Source organism: Megascapheus bottae, chromosome 21 (assembly GCF_031878675.1).
Source record: "Megascapheus bottae isolate mThoBot1 chromosome 21, mThoBot2.hap1, whole genome shotgun sequence".
Taxonomy (NCBI): Eukaryota; Metazoa; Chordata; class Mammalia; order Rodentia; family Geomyidae; genus Megascapheus; species Megascapheus bottae.
In genome coordinates, this window is record NC_143529.1 from 14,261,951 (window position 1) to 14,286,741 (window position 24,791).

Here is a 24,791-nt window from a genome sequence, read left to right on the forward strand (position 1 = left end):
AGAATGATGTGCAGTGTCCAGCCACAGTCGCTAGTGACCTCAGCATGGAAAGTTTAGCAAATCTTACTGAAATAAAATGAAACATTTGTAATAAATGCTTCCTGAATGTCTTCCCTGAGCTGGGCACCGTTCCAAGCACTTTACTATATATTATCTCATTTAACTTTCCACAAACCTTTTCATATATTTCTATAATTACCTCCACTCCAAGATGAGAAAATGAATTTGGAGGACTGAATAACATAGAGGGCTACCAGATAATTGGAGGCAGCTGCAGATCAAAGCAGGCAGTGGCCAGAACTGCAGCACAGCCTACTACCCTAAGTAATGGGTTGGAGAATACACAGGAGCGGAGCTAGAAGAGAAAAGGTCAGGGTGGCCATCCTTCCGCACTTTGCTGGCAGAGTCTAGGTAAGCAATCGGTCAATTTGCCTCCTAGCAAGACCAGAGTGCTGATGTTTGAGGATGGAGGAGAATCCACATAAACCAGTGGTAGACATGACTGGGCACAGCAGGCTCTGGGTGAGGTCTGTGAGATGTAGAGGCAGTTTGGGGTCATTTGTTGCTTCTGTAGCTAAATTTAAGTGGGACGGTGGAGTCGACATGAAAGCATGACTGGTGTGTACAAATGCTACACGCAGGCGCGAAGGAAATGCGATGGGACAGACCATTTGAAAACAACATAAAATCTGGAGTCTCTACCATAGGAAATGTCAATGAAAACTGTGAGGAAAACGTAAAATCTTTCCTGAGCAGTTTCAAGGAAAAAGAAAACAGGAACTGAAGGTTGGACCTAGCCACAGCAGGATATGGCAGTGGGTCTTGGGAAAATTCTGTGAATTCATAGAAGCCTGGTGGAAATGCAAAGGTCAGCTGTGTGGGAACATAGAGAAAGGGTGTTGCCTTGTTTTGTCTTACATATACACATGCATACCTTGGGAAACAAACTCTTGAAGTAGCAAAGTGGAGGCTGGAACATGCTGAGATTGCCTCCAGGCGCTGATAATCTTAGTCCAATAATAATGATGATGGTAGCTGATGGTAATTAAGCAGTAAATGATGTCTTGAAATGTCCTGCACATTTCACCACAAGCCTGTGAAATAACCAGAGGTTAACTAGGAGAACACACAGCTCTCACTCGCAAGAACCACAGCAAAGCCAAGTTTTCATTAGAATGAAGAGTCAGAAGAAAGGTCTCAGTGTAGACAGAAGAAATACAATTGTAGAGATAGGAGAGAAAGCAGAGTAGTTTTAGGTCAGTGAGTTCTCTGCTCAGTGTACGTGATCATACTAATTAATCCACAAAGAAAAAAGTCTCGCAGCTTGTGTTTCTATGATGATTTAATTTAGCAAACATTGGGGTGAAAAACTCATATCAATTCTGAATCCTTTTACTTTAAAAATGCCTATGGATATTTATTTTTTTGTATAGTGTAAGACAAAACTCATACATTTTTCAAAATGACAACTTTGGATAACTTTTGTCTTCCTTTAATCTTTGAAAAGCAAAATCAAATTCCTTGGCTTTCTGGAAGAAAAAAGAAAGAAAAAACACATTTTGTTTGAAGAATCCTAGTTGAGGTAGTCCCTCAAATAACTTTGTAACAAGCGCTCTTTATGATTATAGGAATTTGGGGAAATACTAAGAGGTTATCACAGAGTTAGGAGCTAAGTGGACAGAAGAGAATGGCAGAATGAGGGAGTGAGAATGGGAAATGGGACCAGCCCAAAAAGATGTAATGGGAACTCAACCCTGTGCTCACAGGGAAGCTGAACTAAGTCTCTGCTGGACATGAACATACATGGGACAGACTCAGACACTCTCTCTCTCTCTCTCTCTCTCTCTCTCTCTCTCTCTCTCTCTCTCTCTCTCTCTCTCTCTCACACACACACACACACACACACACTACCTACAGCAGTCAAGAGGAAGCTTCTGACACATGACATGACAGTCCACAGAATTTGGGGACCTCATACTAATTTTTGATATTGAGGCTAAGAACCATAATATCATGATTCAATTTTAGAGCTAAGTCCTCATCTGATTTACCACCCACCACTCTCATTTCTCTCACAAAACAATTTACACCTTCTAGCAGACATCTAAATTCTCTAAGGTGAGGAGGCAGAATGGTCCACTACAGTAAATTACAAATGCAAACCAGTGAAGAAAAGATGCATTGAAATGTAGTCATGATGTAATGATGTAATATGCCCATCAATTCCCTGGTATAAAACACTGATCTCAGTGCCTTAACTAGGCATTTCAAACCAAGGAAGACCCCAGTACCCAGAACCAGCGCCTCCTCCCTAAGGGAAAAAGAAGAGGAAAAGCAAAAAGTGGTCTCATTTGGTTTTTGTTTGCTTTACTAAAATGTCCCAAAGATGACATATTATTTTCAGAATAGACAAACCAAATGAGAGTTCTAGGCTGAGCTATTTTATGCTTTTAGAATCCACCTAAGTACGTGGCAAGAGTGCTTGGAGGCGTGGAAGTTAGTGGGAACTAAAGCTAAAGAAGACCTGGGAACCACCAGGTACTCAGAGGCAGCTGCTGATAGACTCTAGTTTCTGCTGCATTCCTTCATGATCCACCCCCCCCAAAAAAAAGCAAGAAAAGAAAAGAAAAATAGAACTTTCTGAGAAGAAAATACAGAGGAGAGCCTGAAGGGCTAAGTACTGACTCTTGTAGACTTTGATTGAAGAAGTGGAGTGAATTTGAAGCATATGAGCAATAGTTGTGTTCGAAGGCTCCATAATTCAGCTAGCTTACTACAAATCTGCTGAACTGCCTTGGTTTTGCTTCAAATCCTTGCCACCACCAAAAATGCTGGATGTAGTGCAATACATGACCATAATTTATAGCTCCTATCTGGACAGGCAGACAGAACTCTCCTCCCACATCGCTTCATGGGCTTGTTCCATGAACCTCCAGTGAACCTGAGCACTTGAAAGGCATACGTGAAATCTATGTGTGCATGCTGAATTTGTACCAAGGAATTCAGAATGTATCCATGTGCTGTAACAATGGTGAAATCTGATATTATTTGGTGATTTTAGAAACACAGGTTCTAAGTGTAATGGAGACAGTAACAAAGAAAAGGTAACAACTGTTACTTTATATTGCTAGTTGAAAATATAATCTCACAAGCAATTTCTATATTATCCCACATCCCATGGCAAAATTTCTCTGATTTTCTATTTACTGTGTATATTCCTAATCATTGTGTTAAAATATGACAGCAATTTATATCTCTGCAGTGATTTACTTTAGCATATTGTGCATTCAAAAAGTCAAAATGGTGACTTCTGTAAGCCTTTTCCTGTCTTAAATCCTTGCTCGAGTAACTTGCATGTGTCGAAAAATTATTTCCTTTCATTCTGCACATTTCTTCATCTGTTTTACCTCTTTTTTGTACTAGTCATGTCCATCCTTCCATCTCTACCTAATGTCAGCATTCCATTGCTTTTGTTTTAATTCCATTTCTTTTCCTTTGAATCTAGTGTATTTCCTCCCAGAACAAGACAGAGGGTGGTGTATATGGTGGTAAAGCAGTTAAATTAATGAGCCTATTTCTGGAAGTCTCAGATACAGATCAATACTGTATTAATTCTCTCTGAGGGAGGTCTGAAAGTGATGAGTAGGAAAGGGAAATTTTAGTAAAAGGAAAAAGGTAATGAACTACTCAAATCAGAAAAACATATAACATTGTGTTTCCTTCTCAGCCTGTCCTAATCATCTCTCAGCTTCTTCCTTTCTTGTTTCACTGGTGCAGAAATTACAGAAGAATGGACCATTCTCATATACCTTCCATGCAACTTCCACCAGTATTGAGATTAGTATGGCCAGGATGGGTACTGGTGGCTCACACCTGTAATTCTAGCTTCTCAGGAGGTTGAGATCTGAGGATTATTGTTCAAAGCAACCCTGGGCAGAAAAGTCCCCATGACACCCTTTTCTCCAATTAACCATTCAAAAACTGGGAGTTATGCTGTGAATCAAAATAGTAGAGAGGTAATCTTGAGCAAAAGAGCTCAAGGACAGCACCCAGGCCCTGGGTTCAAACCCTACAGCCAGAGAGAGAGAGAGAGAGAGAGAGAGAGAGAGAGAGAGAGAGAGAGAGAGAGAGAGAGAGAGAGAGAGAGAGAGGAGAGAGGAGAGAGGAGAGAGGAGAGAGGAGAGAGGAGAGAGGAGAGAGGAGAGAGGAGAGAGGAGAGAGGAGAGAGGAGAGAGGAGAGAGGAGAGGGGAGAGGGGAGAGGGGAGAGGGGAGAGGGGAGAGGGGAGAGGGGAGAGGGGAGAGGGGAGAGGGGAGAGGAGAGAGGAGAGAGGAGAGAGGAGAGAGGAGAGAGGAGAGAGGAGAGAGGAGAGAGGAGAGAGGAGAGAGGAGAGAGGAGAGGAGAGAGGAGAGAGGAGAGAGGAGAGAGGAGAGAGGAGAGAGGAGAGAGAGGGAGAGAGGAGAGAGAGGGAGAGGGAGAGGGAGAGGGAGAGGGAGAGGGAGAGGGAGAGGGAGAGGGAGAGGGAGAGGGAGAGGGAGAGGGAGAGAGATCAAGGAACAAATCAGGATCCAGTCTTGGATGCCACTCTGCTTTATATAAGTCTCTGCTTGGTTTCCTGGGTTCTGTCAGTTACCAGGTCTTTCCTTAACTTTCATGACCTTGACACTAATTATTCCTTTCTGGCCAGAATATTGCAGAATGATATAATGATATCATGTTTTTTATTTTTCATTTGTGTGTCTGCTACATCCTTTCCCTTACCAGTTACTACTATCTGACTAAAATAATACACTCATCCCCACATCTTGGTGGTTTATTTACTCCTCCTTGTGTATGTTTCTGCACGTTTTGACAAGTACAGTTGGACTCTGGAATCCCAATCTCCCAATGCTTGCTTTTCCTACCAGTACTAAAGATTTCCATCTCTGGAGTTTGATTATCTCTAGTTTGTTGTGGCTGGAAGAAGACTGCATTTTACCTTTGGTTCTGCCTTCTTTCCTCAGTGAAATGTATTTGATCTTCTTCTTCTGTGTGTGTGTGTGTGTGTGTGTGTGTGTGTGTGTGTGTGTGTGTGTGTGTGTGTGATGTTCCATTGTATGGGTATTGTAGTCTCTTTTTATCACATGATTTGTGGTCCTTGGCCATACATCTAATGTTTATATTCATGAAATCTCCCACTGAATTGATACTTGTTGAATTGCTTCTCAGGATTCTGACATTGTGACTGAAAACTATGTTTTCCATCCTTCTTTTAGCACAGAATATACCTTACTTCATCTTGTTTACTGTGATTATTTGCTGCAAACATCAGTCATTTTAACATTCCAAGGAGGATTGCAACCACCCTTTAATTATTTTTTTGTAAGATTGACAGAGACAGTATAGATAATTGAAATCTTCACAGAACCCACAAGCTTTTTAATAGCTACTTCTTCTCCCAACTACTTAAGGTAGCAAAATCGACTCATTTCAAGTTTTATATTCTTTTCCTTCCTTTACTCATCCTCTGGTAGAAGTACTAATGAGTCCTCAGGTGACTATAAAAATGGAAAGACAGAGAAGAAGGAGCGGCATGGACGGTGGGTAATCTACATAGGGGATAAAATGTATTTGAACCACTGAGAATTGATTGCTCTCTAGTAAAACAGATCTGACTAGGGCTTAGGTATCTGATATTTTTGATTCACACATAAACTTAGCACTTGTTAATTCAATGATAAACTTATGGCCAGCCGTAAGAGTCTTACTACTCTCACTTACTTACAGTCTTTCCTACTGAGAAAATACAGGCCTTCTACCTCTGAGATCTTTCCTGAGTTCTCCTCTAGAAAGTCTGAGGTTTATTTGTGGCACTGGGAGAGACCTAATTACATCAAAGCTGATGTTTATAACTTATATCCATGGATAGACGTATGTGGATAGTCTTCAGGGGAATCTGTGAACTCCTAGAAATAACGTATTCTAACATAAGCACATTTCTTGAGAGGGAGAAAACAGTTTCAATCAGATTTCAACACTTTTTAAAACAAAATTAAGACAAAGTGTGGTGATTCACACCTATAATGCCAGTTGTTCAGAAGTTAAAGACTAAAATAATCAATATTCATGTCTAGTCAGGCAAAAAAATATTAGTGAAACCCCATCTCAACCAGTAGCTTAAGTATCGTGGCATTCACCTGCCATTCCAGCACAAGGGAATCGTAAATAGACAGATCATGGTGAAGGCCAGCCCCGGCAAAATCACAAGATCTATCTTTAAAATTACTGGGACATAGTCAAGAGGTAGAATGCAATTTGCAGTACCACAAAACTGGGAGGAGTTCTTTAACCAAGATCAAACTACATAATTGCTATACTATCAAGAAGATGGTCTGTGGGTGTCTCATTCTTTTTTTTTAGTCTTAGTGGTCTTCATTTAGACTCCAGAAGTGTACATGGACTATAAATATCTTAAGAAGAAGCATGAGATCTTTTTCCCCCTTCTTCCAGCCCTTTCACAGATGATATATAATAGATATTTTATAACTATTTCTTAACTGAATTCAATGTTTCTAGCACTTCATGGGAATTTTAAGTCTACTGATGTAATAAAAATCTAATTAGCTTATGTTGTTGGACAGATACATGATTTAATTAGTTTGTAGAAATCCATAAAGCTTTGTCAAACATCAGTTAATCAGCAAATTGCTAATGAGTATTCACGGTATTTTTTCTGGTATTTCCTTTTGGTGTGCATGTATGGGGCTTGAACTCAGGGTCTCTTCTCTCAGATTTCTTGTTCATGGCTAGCTTTTAGCACTTGAGCTATGCCTTCAGTCTGGCATTTTTGCTAATTAATTAGAGGCAGAGTTTCCAAGACGTTTCTCCATGTTTGAACCTTAGTCCTCAACCTCCTGAATAGATTATGAGTACAGGAGTGAATCACTGGCACCTAGGTTCTCAATACTTTTTTTTATTTTGCCTGTCCTGGGCTTGAGCTCAGGGCCTGAGCACTGTCCTTGGACTTTTCTCAAGGATAGAGCTGTACCACTTGAGCCTCAGCACCACATCTGGCTTTTTTTCTATGTATGTGGTACAGAGGAATCGAACCAGGGTCTTCGTGCATGCTAGGCAAGCACTCTACCACTAGGCCAAACTCCCGGCCCCCTCAATACTTTTTTGTAATACTCCATGAGCCTTCCTTTCTGAAATTTCTGTGGGTTGGCAAGAAGTAGGAATGTATTGCCCCACTTGCTTTTGCTACTTGGGAAAGAGGGATTGGTTTTGGAAAGATGACTATGACTTCTTGACAGAAGTGTGAAATTTGGATAGGAAATCTTTTGGTGCTTAAACTTTGGGTACAAAGTTCAAATTGCCAACTTGTGTTAGTGTGACGAGTTGGCTTATATAGCTCAAATAATCTCTCAACTGAGCTTTGAAAGCCTGGTGTGATGTTGGTTCAAGTTCAAAGTAGCGCTCAGTCACTTCAGCCTGCATGTTTTCCATAGTTTTCAATCATGTTTTTCATAGTTACCAATGAAAGTTGTCCATCCCTGTTTTGCATGTCACTTCTGCTCATCATGGCTCAACTTTAGCTGAGGGCTAAACAAGTATTTACTTGTCAATGGAAGTCTCAGAAATTATATGTAAGATATGCTTTAGTGAAAATTCACATATACATATGTATATAAATATCCACATATGTATGTGTGTATATATATATATATAAATGTGGGTATTTATGTACTTCAACATTTGGAAGGTATGATCCTGGAAATTAAATTTATTTCACATATATCTTTTATTTAGGCAATACTTAAAAAAAAATCCAAGCCAATGTTTGTTTGTTTGTTTGTTTTCAAGAACAATAGTCTACAAAAGTAGACCAAACTTTTTTTTTCAAACCTGGTAGAAACCTCTGGCTCATGTTTGAAGCTTCTCCAGTGAATCCCAAATACTCTGAAATTAGATTTCTTTGTAAGTTTTTAGAAAAAAAATATTCCTATCAAAATTCTAAATTTGCAGCTGTAGGAGGTATTACAAAATCTGGAATCATGCTATGTATTTCAACTGTGCAAATATTTTCATAAACACACAAATATTCAACTGGACTGATATTGAGTTGTTTTTCTGGAAAACTGATGGATTTGTGTGGCTGTGACCACATATTCTTGGCAAGTGCCCTTTTGACCACTGGCATGTGTTTGTGAAACTGTCGGGGGTGGGGAGTAGAGGCTCTGGTTGTGGAGGAAGTCCAAGTGAACTGGCCCACACTGGGGAGGCAACCCATGACTTTGACCCCATTACCACCGTGCTCTAACCAATCGAGCTCAATAATTGAAAACTTGTTTCTTAGCAATCTGATCAAATCAGATGGTGTATAATAAGAGTCTGTCTGTGGGCAGGGTGAAGGTGTCAGCAAAAGAGGGACCTTAAGATAATGAGAAACTTACCAAGTCCTCATGATAGCTGCATATTATATTTGGCCAAGTAGTCACTAAATTGAACTTTTCCATTAGAACTAATTGTATTTCGGGGCAATAGCAATTTAAAAAACCCTAAACTGTATTGAATGGGGTCATTTTCAAGGATTCAGAATGTCTGGTTAATAACTGATAACATATGTTCAAATAGTTGGGAAAAAAGATGGATGAAAACTATTTTGTGCCCAATTGAGGGATTCTTCAAGTCCTTGTTTGGTACCAAAAATCAGTGTGTCCCCCCTTGACAGGGGGAGATATTTGAATAAACATTATATCAAAGATTCTTTCAGCTCTAAGACAATTTTTTAAAGAAAATATAACCCACAGTTTTTGAACCAATAAAAATATTTTGCCTGCAAATCTCTTTATACCTAAAAAATGCAAGTGCAATATTTTTCAGAGAGGCATATAATTAAATAAACAATATTTCAGAAGTACTTATTGAATAAATTTATTTTTGAAAACCATTGGCACTTGAATAAATCAATATGTAATGTGGATATTTCACATACAAATCTAATATATAAGTAAATAGAGAAATCATATTTTTTATGTGATACGATGGGTTCTTCATAACTTTTTGTCAAAATGACAATATGTTACCTCTTTATCAAATAATCACTTTTAGATGTAAGATTAATCAACTCCTTTGCATTTAATGTTCATGAACCTTCTGATTTGAGCTTTACTAGTGTGGCCTTTGGGAATTTCCTCTTTTTTCTTCTAATTTCCTCATTAATGAAATTCTTTATATGTAGGCTTCTCAAATTGCTAGTTCTCTCTTTTGTTTCTTACTAATACCCTCAAATATTACTTTTCAAGAATGTAGATAAGTTTGCATTTGTTTTGGTTCCTTTATGCAAGCAGATTCTTCCATCACTGGGTTGACTGGATTAATGAGGCTCTGAAGCTTGGTGAGCTTGGAGAGTAGTAAGGTTCGAATAAAATGAATCACAACAGCTTAGTTACACTTGGAAAAATATATATTGGCCTGGGTTTCCAAATAACCTTCCAAAATGAAAAGCACCAACACAGTGGGTTTCCACAAAATCAAATATAACTGTAATATTTGTAAAAAGGATTCGTTATTGGAAGTTGCTTCAATATTAGATGGTGAAGTTTATAAAGACTGAAAATGTGGAGAAACAAGAAGCATTAAATCCAAAGCCAAATACAGGTTGCAGATGCTCATGGCAATGGCTGCCAATCGAACCAGTGCCTGAGTGACACTTGGTGTGACACCGTTGGTGTGCCTGCATCACCATCCAAAGCCATTCAGAAACACAGGCTAAGTGTTTCTATGCATCCTGGCAGATTCTAAGACTCTTTCAACTGAATAAACATATACTTGGACAAAAGGAAGGTTTTCAATGTCATCCCTTTGTGTATTGTTATCCAGAACTGATCTTTGTAAATAGCCTCAGATGTAAGGAGATACCCTTGGCCTAATTTACCTGGTTGAAAGTCATTGACATTTTTTTAAAAGATGCATTCCAACTCAGATGGAATGTTTTGCTCAGAGCTCAGACCGCTGATTTGTTTAATTATGTGCTTTATATGATTGTCTATTGGGTTTGATACATGTGAAAGTCCTTCTGGCAGTGCCTTTTGTTATTCTGTGAGAACACTGGGAGCCATTTTTGTGCTGTAGAATACTATCTATCAGGAATCTGCAAGATTTACTCATGTGTGGTATTGAAGAAAGGAAAAATTAGCCATTGGTACAGCAAGGGGAGGAAAAAGAAAATATACTTACAAAGCAGAATAGTAGTTTCACAGTCTACTGGACAAGCAGATAGGAGCCCAAAGCTTTGGACAGACTATAAATCAGTTTCTGATTTCTTTGGTCAAACGGTAAATCATGGCTATGCTAAGCGACTATACATTTCCGGGTGAAAGTGTACTTTTAAAATGGTGCATCATCTCTGATTCTTGCTGAATTACTGATTATTAAAATATGTTAGTGAAAATGAAGTTATCATTGTTTATTCCTGAGTATATATTCTTTAGTAATAGTATGTGACTGAAAAATAGTTTTACATCCACTTTTATAGTTACAATAAAATCCCTATAGGAGAAATTTTTCTGTGGGGGGAAAATTCTTTTTTTCAGGCTCCTTTGAACAAAAGGAAGCATTATTGATTTCATGGTGGCTCTTAAGTGATTGTCACACTGGGCAAAGATCCTTTGACATAGTATAATGGAGCCTGTAGAGTGACTACAATATTTGTACCACTCAGTTAATGGATAATATCTCTATTTAGTGATAATTGGTAAGTAAGGGAAGAAGTGACGCTGTTCACAAAGGAATGCATTCATTACCTGATTTATAAACTGTAACCCTTCTGTGCATCACCTTTATAATAAAGATAAATTTCCTTTTGTAGTTGGTAACTATAGTCTACTCACAAACTCCCAATTTCTACATTCAAGGGAGAAACTACAGAGAGGCATATTTAAACTTTGAGAAAATGAATGAAGGACCCTGCTAGAAACACAGATTTGGCAAGTTTCATGAGATTATGTCTCTGGGGACCTAGAGAAGCCCACTATGGCTACAGATGCTTGTTGTTGTACCTAAACTAAGCTATTTAGGTGATTTGTAGGTTCAGGAGGTATGCAAAATTAGGAGGCGTTCTTGAGTCTTTCTAGAATAAAGGAAATGAAATAGTATAAGTATAGTATAGTATAGTATAGTATAAGTACTATATTCATGTTTGATTCAGCTCAACAATAGTTACATTGTTTATTATGTACCTGTCACTAAGATCTCAAAGTCGGCTAATTTATATGATTCTCTAGCACCAACTGGTGGGTCTGGCACAAAAAATGTGTTCACTGTATGCTATTGAAATAAATACAACAGAATACATGAAGACCCAGCCTTAGTCCTTAAGTAGCTTATGCTTAAACAATATCATAATAGTGTTCTTCCCTCCCTCATTTACAACTGCTAATATCAGCAAGAACTCGCCTCATCTCTATACCCTTTCCTTGAATCCATGCTCCTTCCAATCTTGAATAAAGATAAATATACCCACATAAGTTTTTCTAGCTTAAGGAAAATATTGTATATATCATTAAAGCATTAAACAGGAGTTCTAGTAAATTGAGATATCTCAATAAAACTAATGCCCAATAATTCTCCCTTATGCAAAATTGCCTTTTCTTTTGCAGAAAAAGAAATTAAGCAAAAGTTAAGAAAGCTTTCTACTTTTAAGAAAAGTTTCAAACTTCTTCACTTATTAGGAATCAATATACTAACTCATTCCTATTGTCTAAGGCTCTTGTACCAGCTTTCTCATGCATTAATTACTTTGCTTCTTTTGTATTTATACAATAAATGCTTGACAAAAACCCACATAATTTTAGATTTTTTATGATACAATGGAAAAGTTTTCCACCCCCGGGGGAAATTTTTCTATGATGTTCTTCTTATTGTCTTTTCACAGAAGATTTTTATATATTATAAAAAAGAAGAATATGAAAAAGAAAAAAGCCTAGTTATGCTTTATGTGATATGCAGAAGGTTTAGAAGCCATGGAACATTGCATGAGCTACAGAGGGTTAATGCTGTGTGTTCTTAATTTTAAATTTCAGATAAATATGATTTCAGCTTTGATCCTACATGGACTAATTCTTTTGTCACTCAACTAATTAATTCAGTATGCTAGAGAAAAAGATGCTAATTTGGGCATCAAAGAAGTGATAATTTTTTTGTTTAATCAGAGTTATAAAGATAAGTTCTATTCCCATTAGACTCAGTCTGGAGCTCAATCGTTTATTCTTGTTTGGTACAGATGAATTCCATTGAAAATGGTCTGCTTAACATCAGAAGATGGAAAAATGGCATTCTGGATTCCCTTTAAAATATTCCTTTGCATAGTCACTGAACACACACACAGACACACACACACACACACACACACACACACACAGTAGTGATTTCTTTATTTACATCGCTCATTTTTTCTTCATACATAACCAAGTCAGGTCTTTTCATTTAATTATTTTCATAGACATATGTTAAATTTGCAGGATTAGAATATAACTTATATTTGACTTGTAATCTAGTCTTTACAGATAAAATCCCCAGTTTCATGGAACATTTTAGCCCTCTCTGGTGAAAGTTCTATGACATTTTTCTTTATCTGAGCTAGGTTTTCCCTTCCCAGGCTGTTTGCTGAGCTGCCCCCCACCCCCCCTGAGCCATTTCCTTCTGCAGGATGAACTGTGCTGGTTGCAGTACACACACCTGCACAGCTGGGCATGGGAAGGTCAGGGCAGTGAGAGAACCTCCAGGTGATAGAAAATCAGCTTAGAAATGAGGTATGACTTAGTCTCAAAACACTCCTTCCTTTCCTGGTTTTGGGGTTTCTGGAGCAAAGGAAGTTGTGTGTGGGGGGGAATAAAAGGAAGGAAACAGGAAAAAGGGAATGTTGTTGGCCCACAAATGAAAAGGAAATATCTGACTGTTGACTGAAGGCTGAATTCCAGCCATGTGATCTCTTTGAATGAGTGCATATTCAAGCTTTGTGTCCAGGCCATCAGTTGTGTCTATTTACTCACCAAACCATTAACAAAAAGCTCAAAAGTTCACTTAAAAAAATAAAAAGGAAGAAGATACACATTGTACTGCTTTGAAATAAGTAAACATTTAATAAAAAAAGAAAATCCATTCTAACTACTAAGAAAATATAAAAATGCAAGATCTATTTTATAATGCATTCTTTAATGTTAAATGTATTTCCCAGAAATCCTAAGCATTTAGTCTGAGTCACCAGGGCTCTTGCCTAGCACATCTTGAAGCCAATGAGAGTGTATGAAAGCAATTAATCAAAGCTCACTGCACTTCTGAAGAGCATTTCTTCTCCTGGAAAGCAGAGAGAGAGAGAGAATAACTTAAAACCCAGTGTGGTAGTGACAGCTAATAAGCTTTTTAAAGTCCCCGTGTGGATCTGAAAATCATACCTTATTAGTATCTTTATCTTTCTTGCTCACTCATTCATGCTTATGTTCATTTCTGGCCTCTTTTTTCCTCATTTTCCTTTCCTTTTTTTAAAAAAAAATCCTAGTAGAGTGCTAAGTTAATAACTTCAGTCAAGAGTTTTCATTTACTACAAAAATGCTCAACAAAAGTAACAACTACCCAGTGCCTCATAAATCCCTTAACTGATTCTTAGGAATCAGCCTTCCAGAGGCTCTGGTTTTGTTTATTTTTTAAGAATGTTGGTTATTGGTGATGTGTGTTTGTTTTACTTTACTTTCTGGATACTTTTGAATGATCTTTAATGTATTTGGTAATTCCAAATCCATTGTGTTTCCTATCCTTTCAGCATGGAGAAAGCAAATTAGCTCAAGGATTCCCAACAGCTAAATTTAGCCAGAAAGCTGCTTAAAACTTTACCCAGCAGATGTTTTATCCACTTAGTTAGAAATCCTAGAATGTTAGAGGAACTCCCTGTCTTTTAATCTGAAACAACAAACATTAACATGTTTGAGACCAAAAAATTCCCTGCCCAGAAATGAAAAGTTACCATGAATACCAGTTTAGGAATAAGTGATGACACACAGAAACTTATCTTCAAGCCTGGGAGAAGGTCAGAGTGAAGGGAAGTAGTGGACAGAGGTGTCAGTGGGGTTCAGCACACTTGTTGGAGTCTTATAGCTTTTATCGTCCTCCAAACCTGTCAGGTCATGTAATGTGAATGTTTAAGCCACATCGCCAAGCTTAAAATTTAAACTAATTATATATGTTAATTTCAAGGTTTAATCTGCTGGACTAGATTACGATTTTGAATGTTATTAAAGCCCATTTCAACTCTGTCTCTGCTTATGTAGACATCCCAGAAAATGAATTCCCACTTACTTTTGAATGCCAAGGTGTGGACTTCCAGACTTAAAAGTGTTCTATGATTTATTTATCCTTTTTCCTACCATTTCTGTATTCCGTCCTTATACTCCCCAAAACAGATAAACTTACAGACAAAAGATACAGAAAACAAAAACAGCAACAAAGAGAGAAAAAAAGGCCTCTTGTTTCCATAGACACTACACTGAAAATCAACTATAGGGCAGAGTATAACCTACTTGTAGACTGCTTGCCTAGCATGCATGAAAACCTGGATTTGATTCCCTGGTACCATATACACAGAAAAAGCTGAAAGTGGTGCTGTGGCTCAAACGGTAAAACACTAGCCTAGAGAAAGTCTGAGGAAAATGCCTAAGCCCTGAATACAAGTCTCAGGAGAGGCCAACCAAAAGGAAAAAAAAATGAACTATATAACTCAACCTAGAGATCAGGAGAAACGCAGGAATAGGGTGACGTAGTTCAAAAAGGAATGTACTCGTTACCTGACTTCTGTAACTGTAATACATCTCCTTTACGATAACAATTTTACAGAAAGAATAGGGGAAAGGCATGCTTTGAAAAGCACTCTGGGTGTTGTAGCATTTCACTCCTTCTTTAAGAGTCACAGGTTTAGTCACTTGTCTTAGTCTATTTTTTGTCACTATAAGAACTTACCTGTGGTTGGGTAGTTTCTAACAAAGGAGGATAACTGTACTCATAATTCTGAGCATTCAAGAGTATACCATAGCCTAGCTTCTAGCCTTGTGCTGTGCCTTCATGTTGGAGAATCAGAAAGAGGAGAATCAGAGAGAGTAAGTATGCAAGAGAAGTTGAATCATATTATGGCCATCTACTGTCTTTATGCCTAGTTGAGTCCCATAAGACCTAATACCCCTGTCAGGAGTATTAGCTTAGCTAAGGTACCTCAATCTTGAGTCTCCTGACCAGAATTTTGCTTAACATTGGCTCAAAACAGAAAAATTTCCTCTTCTCACTGCTTACTTAGTCAATGTAATACCTAGCCCAACCACAAGTCATACCCTGCACCCCAACCAACCACAGGAGACAGCCTTTGTCCCAAGGGATAGCAGACTATATCCTTAGTTTCCCCTATAGCAACCCTGAACCTGCACAGCCTCCTCACCTGCCAGCACCTGTGGGCAACTAGCTTCCTCCCTTCTTCATGACCTACTTACCCACCCCTATAAAACCCATTAGTCTGTAAGGTGCTGTGGGCTCCAGCTCTGTTGAGGCCCCCTCTACAAGCTTTTCTCCCAGATAAACCTACTCTAGGTTTGAGCCATCCCCCTACCTATTTTCTATGCCTTTGGGGCCAAATACTAATCTCTTGAGAAAGATATTACTCCATGGATGGGATGATGCCCCTAAGATATAATTACCTCCCACCTCCCAAAGTTTCCTCCATCTCTCAACTCTGCTCCCACAAAAATCCTAGCACAATGATAATCAAATATACATGCAAAGTCAAAAATGAAATAATAGTACTTTTATTTCTTAATCAATATTAGCTTACAACAAACACAGATCTATTATTCTATCAAAAATGTTAACCTGAAAACAGGCAATGTCCTTAGGTAGCCAAAGAAAAATGAGGAGGTGAACTAATTGGTCAATTTTCACTGATTTTTACAATCAGATTCGTTAACTCCCAAGTAAATGGCATGCAAGCCAAACAAGGAAGAACCTTTGTGACATAAATTTAGAAAGAAGCAATAACTGAAGTGCTCAAAAACATAGGAGATTACAAAACATGGAAGTTAATTTCGACAGCATATGCATATGCTAATTCAGAACCCAATTTAGAATAAATCAGACAATAGAAACCTTTTATGGGTGGATTTCAGAATAAACTATGGAAATAATAGGCAACGGATTATGAACTTTTGTGCCTCATATTTTGCTTGAGTTATTTCAAACTGTATAATTTATAAAATGATAAGGAAATATCATGCATAGTTCGTAAAACAGCTAGTTACAAGGTGATGAACCAATATCCAAATCCAGAAAATATGATTATTAGGTTTGTTCATTTTCACATCTGATATTCTACTGTAGATTTTCTAACATTAATATTAGCGATGACTGGATTTTATGCCTTTCTAATACATCATTGTCATTCAAAGATATTTCCTGATTATACTAGGAGAAACAGATATTTTATTTCAAACTTCTGACTTGATTTTCAGTTTGTAACTGACTACAAATTTGAAACAAGAAAGTCTGAACTTTTTCTTTGTCTGACTTTTTAGTCCTCATAAGCCATTGCTCATGATTGCTTTTATATAATGTGCACTTAAATAGAAGTAGAAGAGTTATGGTAATAACTGCATAAACTTCCTGGCAGGATTGAGGAGGAAATTGTAGACAGAGTTAGCAGAATTAAGAAATAAATGAAATGAGAGACTAAGCACAAGACAAGAAAGTCCCAAGCTATAACTACTATGAATATGAATCAGTGTATTCAGGGAGTTTGGGAAGAACTCCCATTATCTAGAAAAAACAAGGTAAGAAATAGAAGGAGAAGAAAATAGCGGTTGGGAAATTAAGTGAGAACTATCAAGAAGTATATTTTAACATTTTTCATATAAAAATAAGATTTAGGGCCTTTCTTAGTTAGTTGGCTTAAAGGGTTAAATATTTATTGATGATTAATGTTATTAATGGTTACATTCCATGTACGTACACAATATGAGATGCAGTGGGTAGTCTTGAATGAATGAATGAATGAACCACTATCAAATTCCACATTCCTAGGTAGTTTTTCAAATGCTACATAGGCATTGGTGAGTCTGGTATTATTGATTTTTTTAACCTATTTTAAAGGCTATAATTTATGCACTTTGATCTTCTTTGATTTCTTAAATTATACCACGGAACCTTGTTTTATAGAAAATAGCCCTATTTCTCTTATACATATACATAAATTTCCTAGAAATACTTGTACTTCTCCTTTTCAATCCCATAACAGTTTTTTTTTCCTCCAGCAGCTACTTTTTCCAAGTCTTCTCCTCATCTAGGTTTCATCTAGTCTCTCCAGGTTAGCGATACACATTTATTCTCTTCCTGTATCAAGAAATGTTCATAGCGGCATTATTTACAATAGGCAAAAGTGGAAACAACAATGGGATATTATTTAACCTGAAAAAGGAATGAAATTAGCCAGGTACCAGTAGTTCCCACCTGTAATCCAAGTTACGCAGGAGGCTGAAATTTGAGGATCACAGTTTGAAGTCGGCCCAGGCAGAAAAGTCTGTGAGACTCTTATCTCCAATAAACTATTCAGAAATAGTTGCAAATGGCACTGTGGCTCAAGGAGTAGAGAGTTAGCCTGACACTAACTCTCGGGGACAGTTCACAGGCCCAGAGTTTAAGCCCCAACACGAGCAAAAAAAAAGAACCTCAAAGACCTTATATAAAGTGAAATAATAAAGACACAAAGGGGCAATTATTACTTATGGTTCCACTGGCATGAAGTTCTTGAAATAGCCATATTTACAGAGACAGACAATAAAATAGAAGAAGAGAAATAGATTAGAAAATAGTTGCTAATAGTTGCATAATGATGCGAATGTACTTGAACTGTATACTGGAAAATGGCTAAAGTAAAAGTAATGTTCTGTAAATAAATAATAAAGGAATAACACTTAAAAGAGTAAAACCTTTTTTCTCTTTGATCCATCTCCATCTCTACTCCTTATGATTTCCTTCTCCTCCTTCCTCTTCTTCTTCTTCTTCTTCTTCTTCTTCTTCTTCTTCTTCTTCTTCTTCTTCTTCTTCTTCTTCTTCTTCTTCTTCTGTAATAGGAGCACAAGAAGATTCTCTAGTAAAAGTGCGATTGAGATTGCAAAGTTCTATCTTCACAATTCCCTTCCATGGACAGCTCCCACCCTGCCAGCGAAACTTCTTAAGCTCACACTTTTACATTGACCTGCATCACTCTTAAAATCATATCTGCCGGGCCGGGAGTTTGGCCTAGTGGTTAAAGTACTTGCCTAGCATGCATGAAGACCCGGGTTCGATTCCTTGGTACCACATACCTAGAAAAAAAGCCAGAAGTGGTGCTGAGGCTCTAGTGGTAGAGCTCTAGCCTTGAGAAAATCCAAGGACAATGCTCAGGCCCTGAGCTCAAGCCCAACCAAGACTGGCAAAAAAACAAAAAACAAAAAAACAAAAAAAAATCATATCTGCCTCACTGTTGCTCCTGCCTCCCCTGCTGATCTTGCCAAGGCTGCGAATGGCTTTGTGGCGCTAATCCAAGCACACCTTTCAGTCTTCACTCCCTGGACTTCCCAGCAGCATTCCTGTGTTAACTGCATCCATGTGCAGTCTTCTTTGAGTCGCTTGCAACTACGCTCTTCAGATTTTCTTCCTATATATCTTATTCCTATATATACCTGTTCTTTCTCTTTTGTCCACCTTCCTCCTCTATCCAACCCTTAGGTGTTACAGTTCCTCAGACATGGGCCTACACCTGAGTCCATCTGTTTGGATTTCCTAAAGGCACATTAGAAAGTGTTGTGTTTATACTGCAATTTGTCTACCTCTTCATTGATTCAGCCAGCCACTGCAAAATGCTGTCATCTCTTCTTTTCAATGGCTACTTCCCCAGTCCAAGCAACCACCACCCTCCACTCCCACCCACTCTTTAATTCTATCCATTTTCCTTCCCTACTTTTCATCTTAAACTAGAGAAATGTCTTAACGTGGTTCTCACCCTAAATCCTAAACTTCTCTCAGACTAGTTTTTCCACTCACATCCTATGCAAGTGTCCCTCTGCTATTCTGGTTTTGGTCACCCTGCCTTTCTTTCACCACGTAGAAAGCCCCATGCCTTGCTCACCTCTTGCCCCCAATTGCCCTGCTTCCTTGCTGCACAGGCTTTCCATTCATTCTGCTAATCTAGCATCTTCCAAACCTGTATTGTTGGCTTAATATCATTTCTCCATTGATGCTTTCCCCAGGTATCAGTGTTCTCTCATTTGTCTCTCCTAACATCCTTTGTGATTATATAGTTCTACTTGTTAATGCTTGTTTGGTGACTCAAGGAATGGAAATTCCTTGAGGATGGTTTATGGTCTTGGATCTCAATGTATTATCAGCCTATGACTAATGCATATGATAATATATGGCACATAGTGAATGTCTAATAAATATTTTGAGAAGAAGGTAGGAAGAAAGGAAAAAAAGGAGAGAGGGAAGAAGGGAAACAAAACAGAAAAGAAAAGAAAAGAAAGGAGGAAAAGAAAGGAAAAAGGAAGAGAAGAGACATTTTCTGTGATGCTGTTTCACATATCCTCAATGGAAATGAACAGGGGCAGATGTTTTAAGCAAGCTTATAATTCATGAACATCTAAATTTACATAAAATGTTGAAAGGTGATTTTTTTCACTTTACAAAAAGATCCATCATAGGATTCTTTAAACAGGCTATCCAGGTACATGTAAAATAAGATTCTATTGATTGAAACCGTATGTGTGCACAGAATTTTCAGGAAAGTATCTTTTATATAAAGCAAGGTTGACCTATAAGCAATTTCCTTAAGGCACCCAGCCCAGGATAATCAACTCTCAAATTTCTAAAGCAATAGATAACAGAGGCCTACAACTTAGGAACCATCGGAAACCCTAGAAAGTGGACCAGTGATTTAGCCAGTCAGGATTTTTTTCACAAAAATACTTTAAGGTTCAAGAAGAGATGACCCTCCCCAATATTCCTGTTGATTTCTCCACAAGGTAGAGATAGCTACAGAATGATTTCCAAAATGACTGATACAGTAAGGAGAGAAAAGTTAGAAGTTACCAAGACAGTGCTTTGTTTCGAATATCACCACCTCTGCTCCCATTATTACAGTTGATCGTGAAATCGTTGCCTTCAAAACTGGAGAAATAACTCTGCATGTTCATAAATAAAATGCATGTAAGTTCTCTGGCTCTCAAACAATGTGGGAATCTTTGTTTTTTTTTTTCCTGTTATGGGGCTTGAACTTGGGGCCTGGATACTGTCCCTGAGCTCTTCTGCTCAATGGTAGTGTACTACCACTTTTAGCCATGGTACCACTTCTGGTTTTCTGGTGGTTAATTGGACATAAGAGTCTCACAGACTTTTCTGTTTGGGCTGGCTTTGAATTGTAATCCTCAGATCTCAGCCTCTTGCACAGCTAGGATTACAGGCATGGAAATCCTTTTTAAGATTGTTTTTTCAAAATGCTATTCCTACATCTTCCATAACTTTATAAAATAAGATCATTTCTGAGCATTCTGTTTGCTAATGCAATACAATTTATAGCTATTTCTGCTCTGGAAAAATTTGAACTGGGACGTCATAACCCTACCTAAGCTTAAGGGATTCATGTTCTGCATTTTCAAAAATAAAGAAGACAAGATATCTGATGAATAGTTAAAAATTATGAATTTTCAATCAAAATAATTATAATATTTTTGAAGTTTGCTGATTTATTGAGAATTTTTTATATTTTTATTGTTGGGGTAATGTATAGAGGGGTTACAGTTACATTCTCCAGATGGTAGGTGCATTGCATCTCACACATTGATATCTCTTATGTTTTTGTCCTCATATCCCTCTCCCCCAATCATCTTGTTTTCCCCACTTCCCTTTCCTATTTCCAATAAACGAATAAATGTATATACAACATACCATGTAACAAAGTCAGATCCAGTAGCAATATGAGATTAACCAAAGGGCAAAAAAAAAGAGAAGAGAAATAACAGTACATTAAGAACAGCAATCACACAAGATAAAGCTCTTGTTTCCATATCCTAGAGATCTTTTCATTTAGTCTCATCCTATTTGACCTTATGTACCTAGATTTTGAGCTATTGTAATCCTCTGCTAGGAGAGTCCTGGGTGTGTACATACTAGTTATTACAAATGAGTTAAACCATTGAGCCTATGTTCCTTTGGGTCAGGCTTACTTCACTTAACATGATTTCTTTTTTCCAAGTCTTCCCATTTTGCTGAGTTACTGACAGTTCTTCATGAATAGAAAAATCCTATAGAACTTAAAACTATCATTTATTCTACTAAACATACTTAATTATTGTGGAAACATAGTAAACATTTCCCTAACTGCAGTACAAGAAAAATATTTTAATCTGGGCATAGTGGCTCGTGACTGTAATCCTAGCTACTCAGGAGGCTGAGATCTGAGGGAAAAGGTTCAAAGCCTACCCGAGCACTAAAGTTCACAAGACTCTTATCTCCAATTAACCACTAGAAAACCGGAAGTGGCCCTGTGGCTCCAGGACTAGGACAGTAGCCTTGAGCTGAAGAACTCAGGGACACCCAGGCCCAGCGTTCAATCCCCATGACTGACAGAAAGAAAGAGAGAGAGAGAGAGAGAGAGAGAGAGAGAGAGAGAGAGAGAGAGAGAGAGAGAGAGAGAAAAGTTTAGATGCCAAAAGGAAAAATTATGTATGAGACATGACAATAAGTAAAAATCATGGCAGATTATGAGTAGGTTGATTTTACCCTTCAAAAAATCAGTTACTTTTATTACAGAAATCGCATATACATCCAAATGTAGAAGAAAATGTGTGCAGCATTGAGAGCAAAAGCAAGCCTAATAATCTACAGTTCTGAAGGCATTTTTAGTCTCATCAGCTTTCTGAGACGTCATTTCTGTGCAGACTACCCACAATTTTAAACTTCCTACCCAAATACTATTATATTCAGTGACATTTTGAGAGAAGAATTATCTTAAGTGATATGCTAAGGTATGTGCCATGAATGTATTTAGAGTAATAATTGTTGATCCTGATGACTCTTCTGAATAGGTCTCTGAAGCTCAAGAATGTATTCATGAAAATATTATTTAGATATCTCCTGCTTTATAACTTAAAGAGGAACATTGAGCAATCATCAAAACTCAATTATATTAACATTTATACTCCTATATTTGTGTTCATATGTTGTGCAGTTTGCAATGTCAAGTCATTTCTCCAGTAAGAATAAAAGAATAAATTTAGAAAGGGAAAGAAAAATTAGATTTGGGGAGATAGAGCTAAATAATGGCATCAAAGATAACAGTTAATCAACTTGGGTCCCAAGATTAAAATGAATAGAACAAAGAAATTGATAATTCCAGTAGACAAAGTTGAGAAACAAAGAAAGTTCGAGAGAGAAGACTTGCTAATTGAAATCATAAATGAAAATGTAGACAAAAGCCAGGAACCGGTGGCTCAATCTTAGCTGTCTGTAATCCTACCTACTTTGGAGACTGAGATCTGAGAAGAAAAAGTCCATGAAACTTTTGTCTCCAATTAACTGGTAAAAAAAAAACAAAAAAAAAAAAAAAAAAAACCCTAAAGTGGAGATGTGGCTCAAGTGGTGGAGTCCCAGCCTTGAGCAGAGAAAAAGGCCCTGAGTTCAAGCCCCACTATCAGCACGAAGGAAGGAAGGAAAAAAGAGGGAAGGAAGGAAGGAAGGAAGGGAGTGAATGAGTCAAAGCTTAAGACTTCAATGGAAAAGCAAGATGCAAGCTGTACTGTGATATGTGGAGATTGTGCGTATTAGCAATGACATTTTCAAGTGTGATGCTTGGGAATTTTCAGTTGACTACCAATTCTGTAAATGAAGCACATGTGGAAAGGTCCAAGTATATGCCCACTTCTCTGGATTTCCAAAGAGAACAAATACATGAGCTTATTTTCTAATTCTTCTATTATTCTATTTATAGATAGGATATTCTTCAAAATGTATATGTCAGTTGCTTATGTGAGGAACTTCTCATTTTCTTTGCCTTTACCAGTAGGAGATAAGAGGAATAAGGATAGCCTAAAGATATCTGATCTCCTATATTCTTAGGTAGATAGGTAGGTAGATTGGCAGCTAGGTGGCTATGTAGCTAGGGTGGTAGCTAGCTAGGTTTATGGGTAGGTTAGTAGTTAGCACTAGAGCCATATACATACATAAATACATATGTCTGGACATAATTAAAATGTACTTTTTAATATGAAAAAAGACTACACATAATTGAGTGGCTTTGCCCTCTAGCTACTGGGGAGTAAAAAAATCACGTTTTTCCATAGGAGATTGCAAGTAGAACATAGCTCAGCTGGGGAAATGCCTGTCACATAAGAACATGTCATAAAAATAATGTCACCACAGCTTTTCTTTCCCCTCTTTCATTCCAAAAATGCAGGTTCCACTTTTCCTAAACATGCTGAGGTATTCTAGTTAAGCATCACAATTGCTACTGATATGCTGGTGCTTCTGGCCCCCCAAATGGAGTGACCCAAAAATGAGGGGCTGAAGTAGAGAATGAACGTGACCTAAAGGATAGGAGCGCAATGCAGGAGGTATTCAAGTTTTCTGGGTTAGAACACTCAGAGCTTTTGTTTCTTCCATGGAATAACAAAAGCATGAAAGTAAGTGTTCAGTAGGGTCCCTTCCTGCCTGTCATTCTGTAATCTCACTTTAAAAGTCATCATAGGCCTGGAGCTCTGCAGGCCTATTTAGAAAACTGGTCAGTTTTTTTCATTACTGATTAATGCTAATCATTTAGCTTTAAAAAAAAACTTTCTATTGAATAGTTCAGAATTATTAGTCTTTTCATTACATGATATTGTGCAGGGCACATAATAAATATCTGTGTGAAAAGAAGGAAAGAAAAAAAAACCAGGGAAATTTAATAACTTCATTTTCTTGTCTTCATCTTATCATTTTACTTCCATTTTATAAGGTGATATTGTATTGCTTAAAGAATTGTGGTTTAATGAGTTTGTCTTCTGGCTGTCTCTTAAGTTCACCACAAAACAACATGATTATTGTTAACTCCATCCTTCACCTTTGTCCAGATTTGGAAAGAAGAAAGAGGAGAAGAGCGGAAAGTCTGAGCAGAAAGCAGCATTGAAATCCGGGACCCTGGGAGAGGGAGAGCTGGAGAAAATGAAAGAGGAACGAGACCGGTGAGCAGAAGCACTGAGCTCTTTCTTTGGTTTGAGTCTGTGATCTGTGTTTAATTTGGTTCTCGCAACAATCAGCAGGAGAGACTTTAAGAAGTACAGCAAATTGACTGTCATATAAAAAAAATGAAAGACATCTGATAGAATTCCCTTGGCCTTTATAGGGAAATTTTAATCTTATTTTCAAGAAGAAAATTTACCTCAAATTTTTATTATTCTAATACCTATAATTCCATAATATGCCTCTCCTGGCTTAGAAGCTACCAATACACATTTCCCTGTGGTTTAAACAATGGACTTTTACAAAAATTCCATCCAAAAGGTCATTAGGATATTGATATTTAGAACTTTCATATTCCCATAATCTGTTCCTCATTTTGACAGGCTGTTGTATGCCTTTTTAAAATTTTATTTGGCTAAATCCATTTGGCTAGTGTAATTTAAGAAGTACATGTCCTTCATTTTTAAAAAGCCACTGTCTTTTATTAGGCTATCAGCAAGCTGAAAAGCATGTTGCCCATCTGTTAAAGGGCCG

The 24,791-nt window shown here is 37.6% G+C and overlaps 1 protein-coding gene across 3 annotated transcripts in view; it reads left to right on the top strand.

Annotated features, from left to right (window-relative positions):
- Nucleotides 1-24,791, top strand: part of Pard3b (par-3 family cell polarity regulator beta) — a 963,936-nt gene that overhangs the window by 739,394 nt on the left and 199,751 nt on the right. For all 3 annotated transcript variants that reach the window (XM_090354671.1, XM_090354668.1, XM_090354669.1), the window contains one exon: nt 24,149-24,259. In XM_090354671.1, coding sequence (XP_090210797.1) covers nt 24,149-24,259 — 111 coding nt within the window. The remainder of the gene's footprint in view (nt 1-24,148; nt 24,260-24,791) is intronic.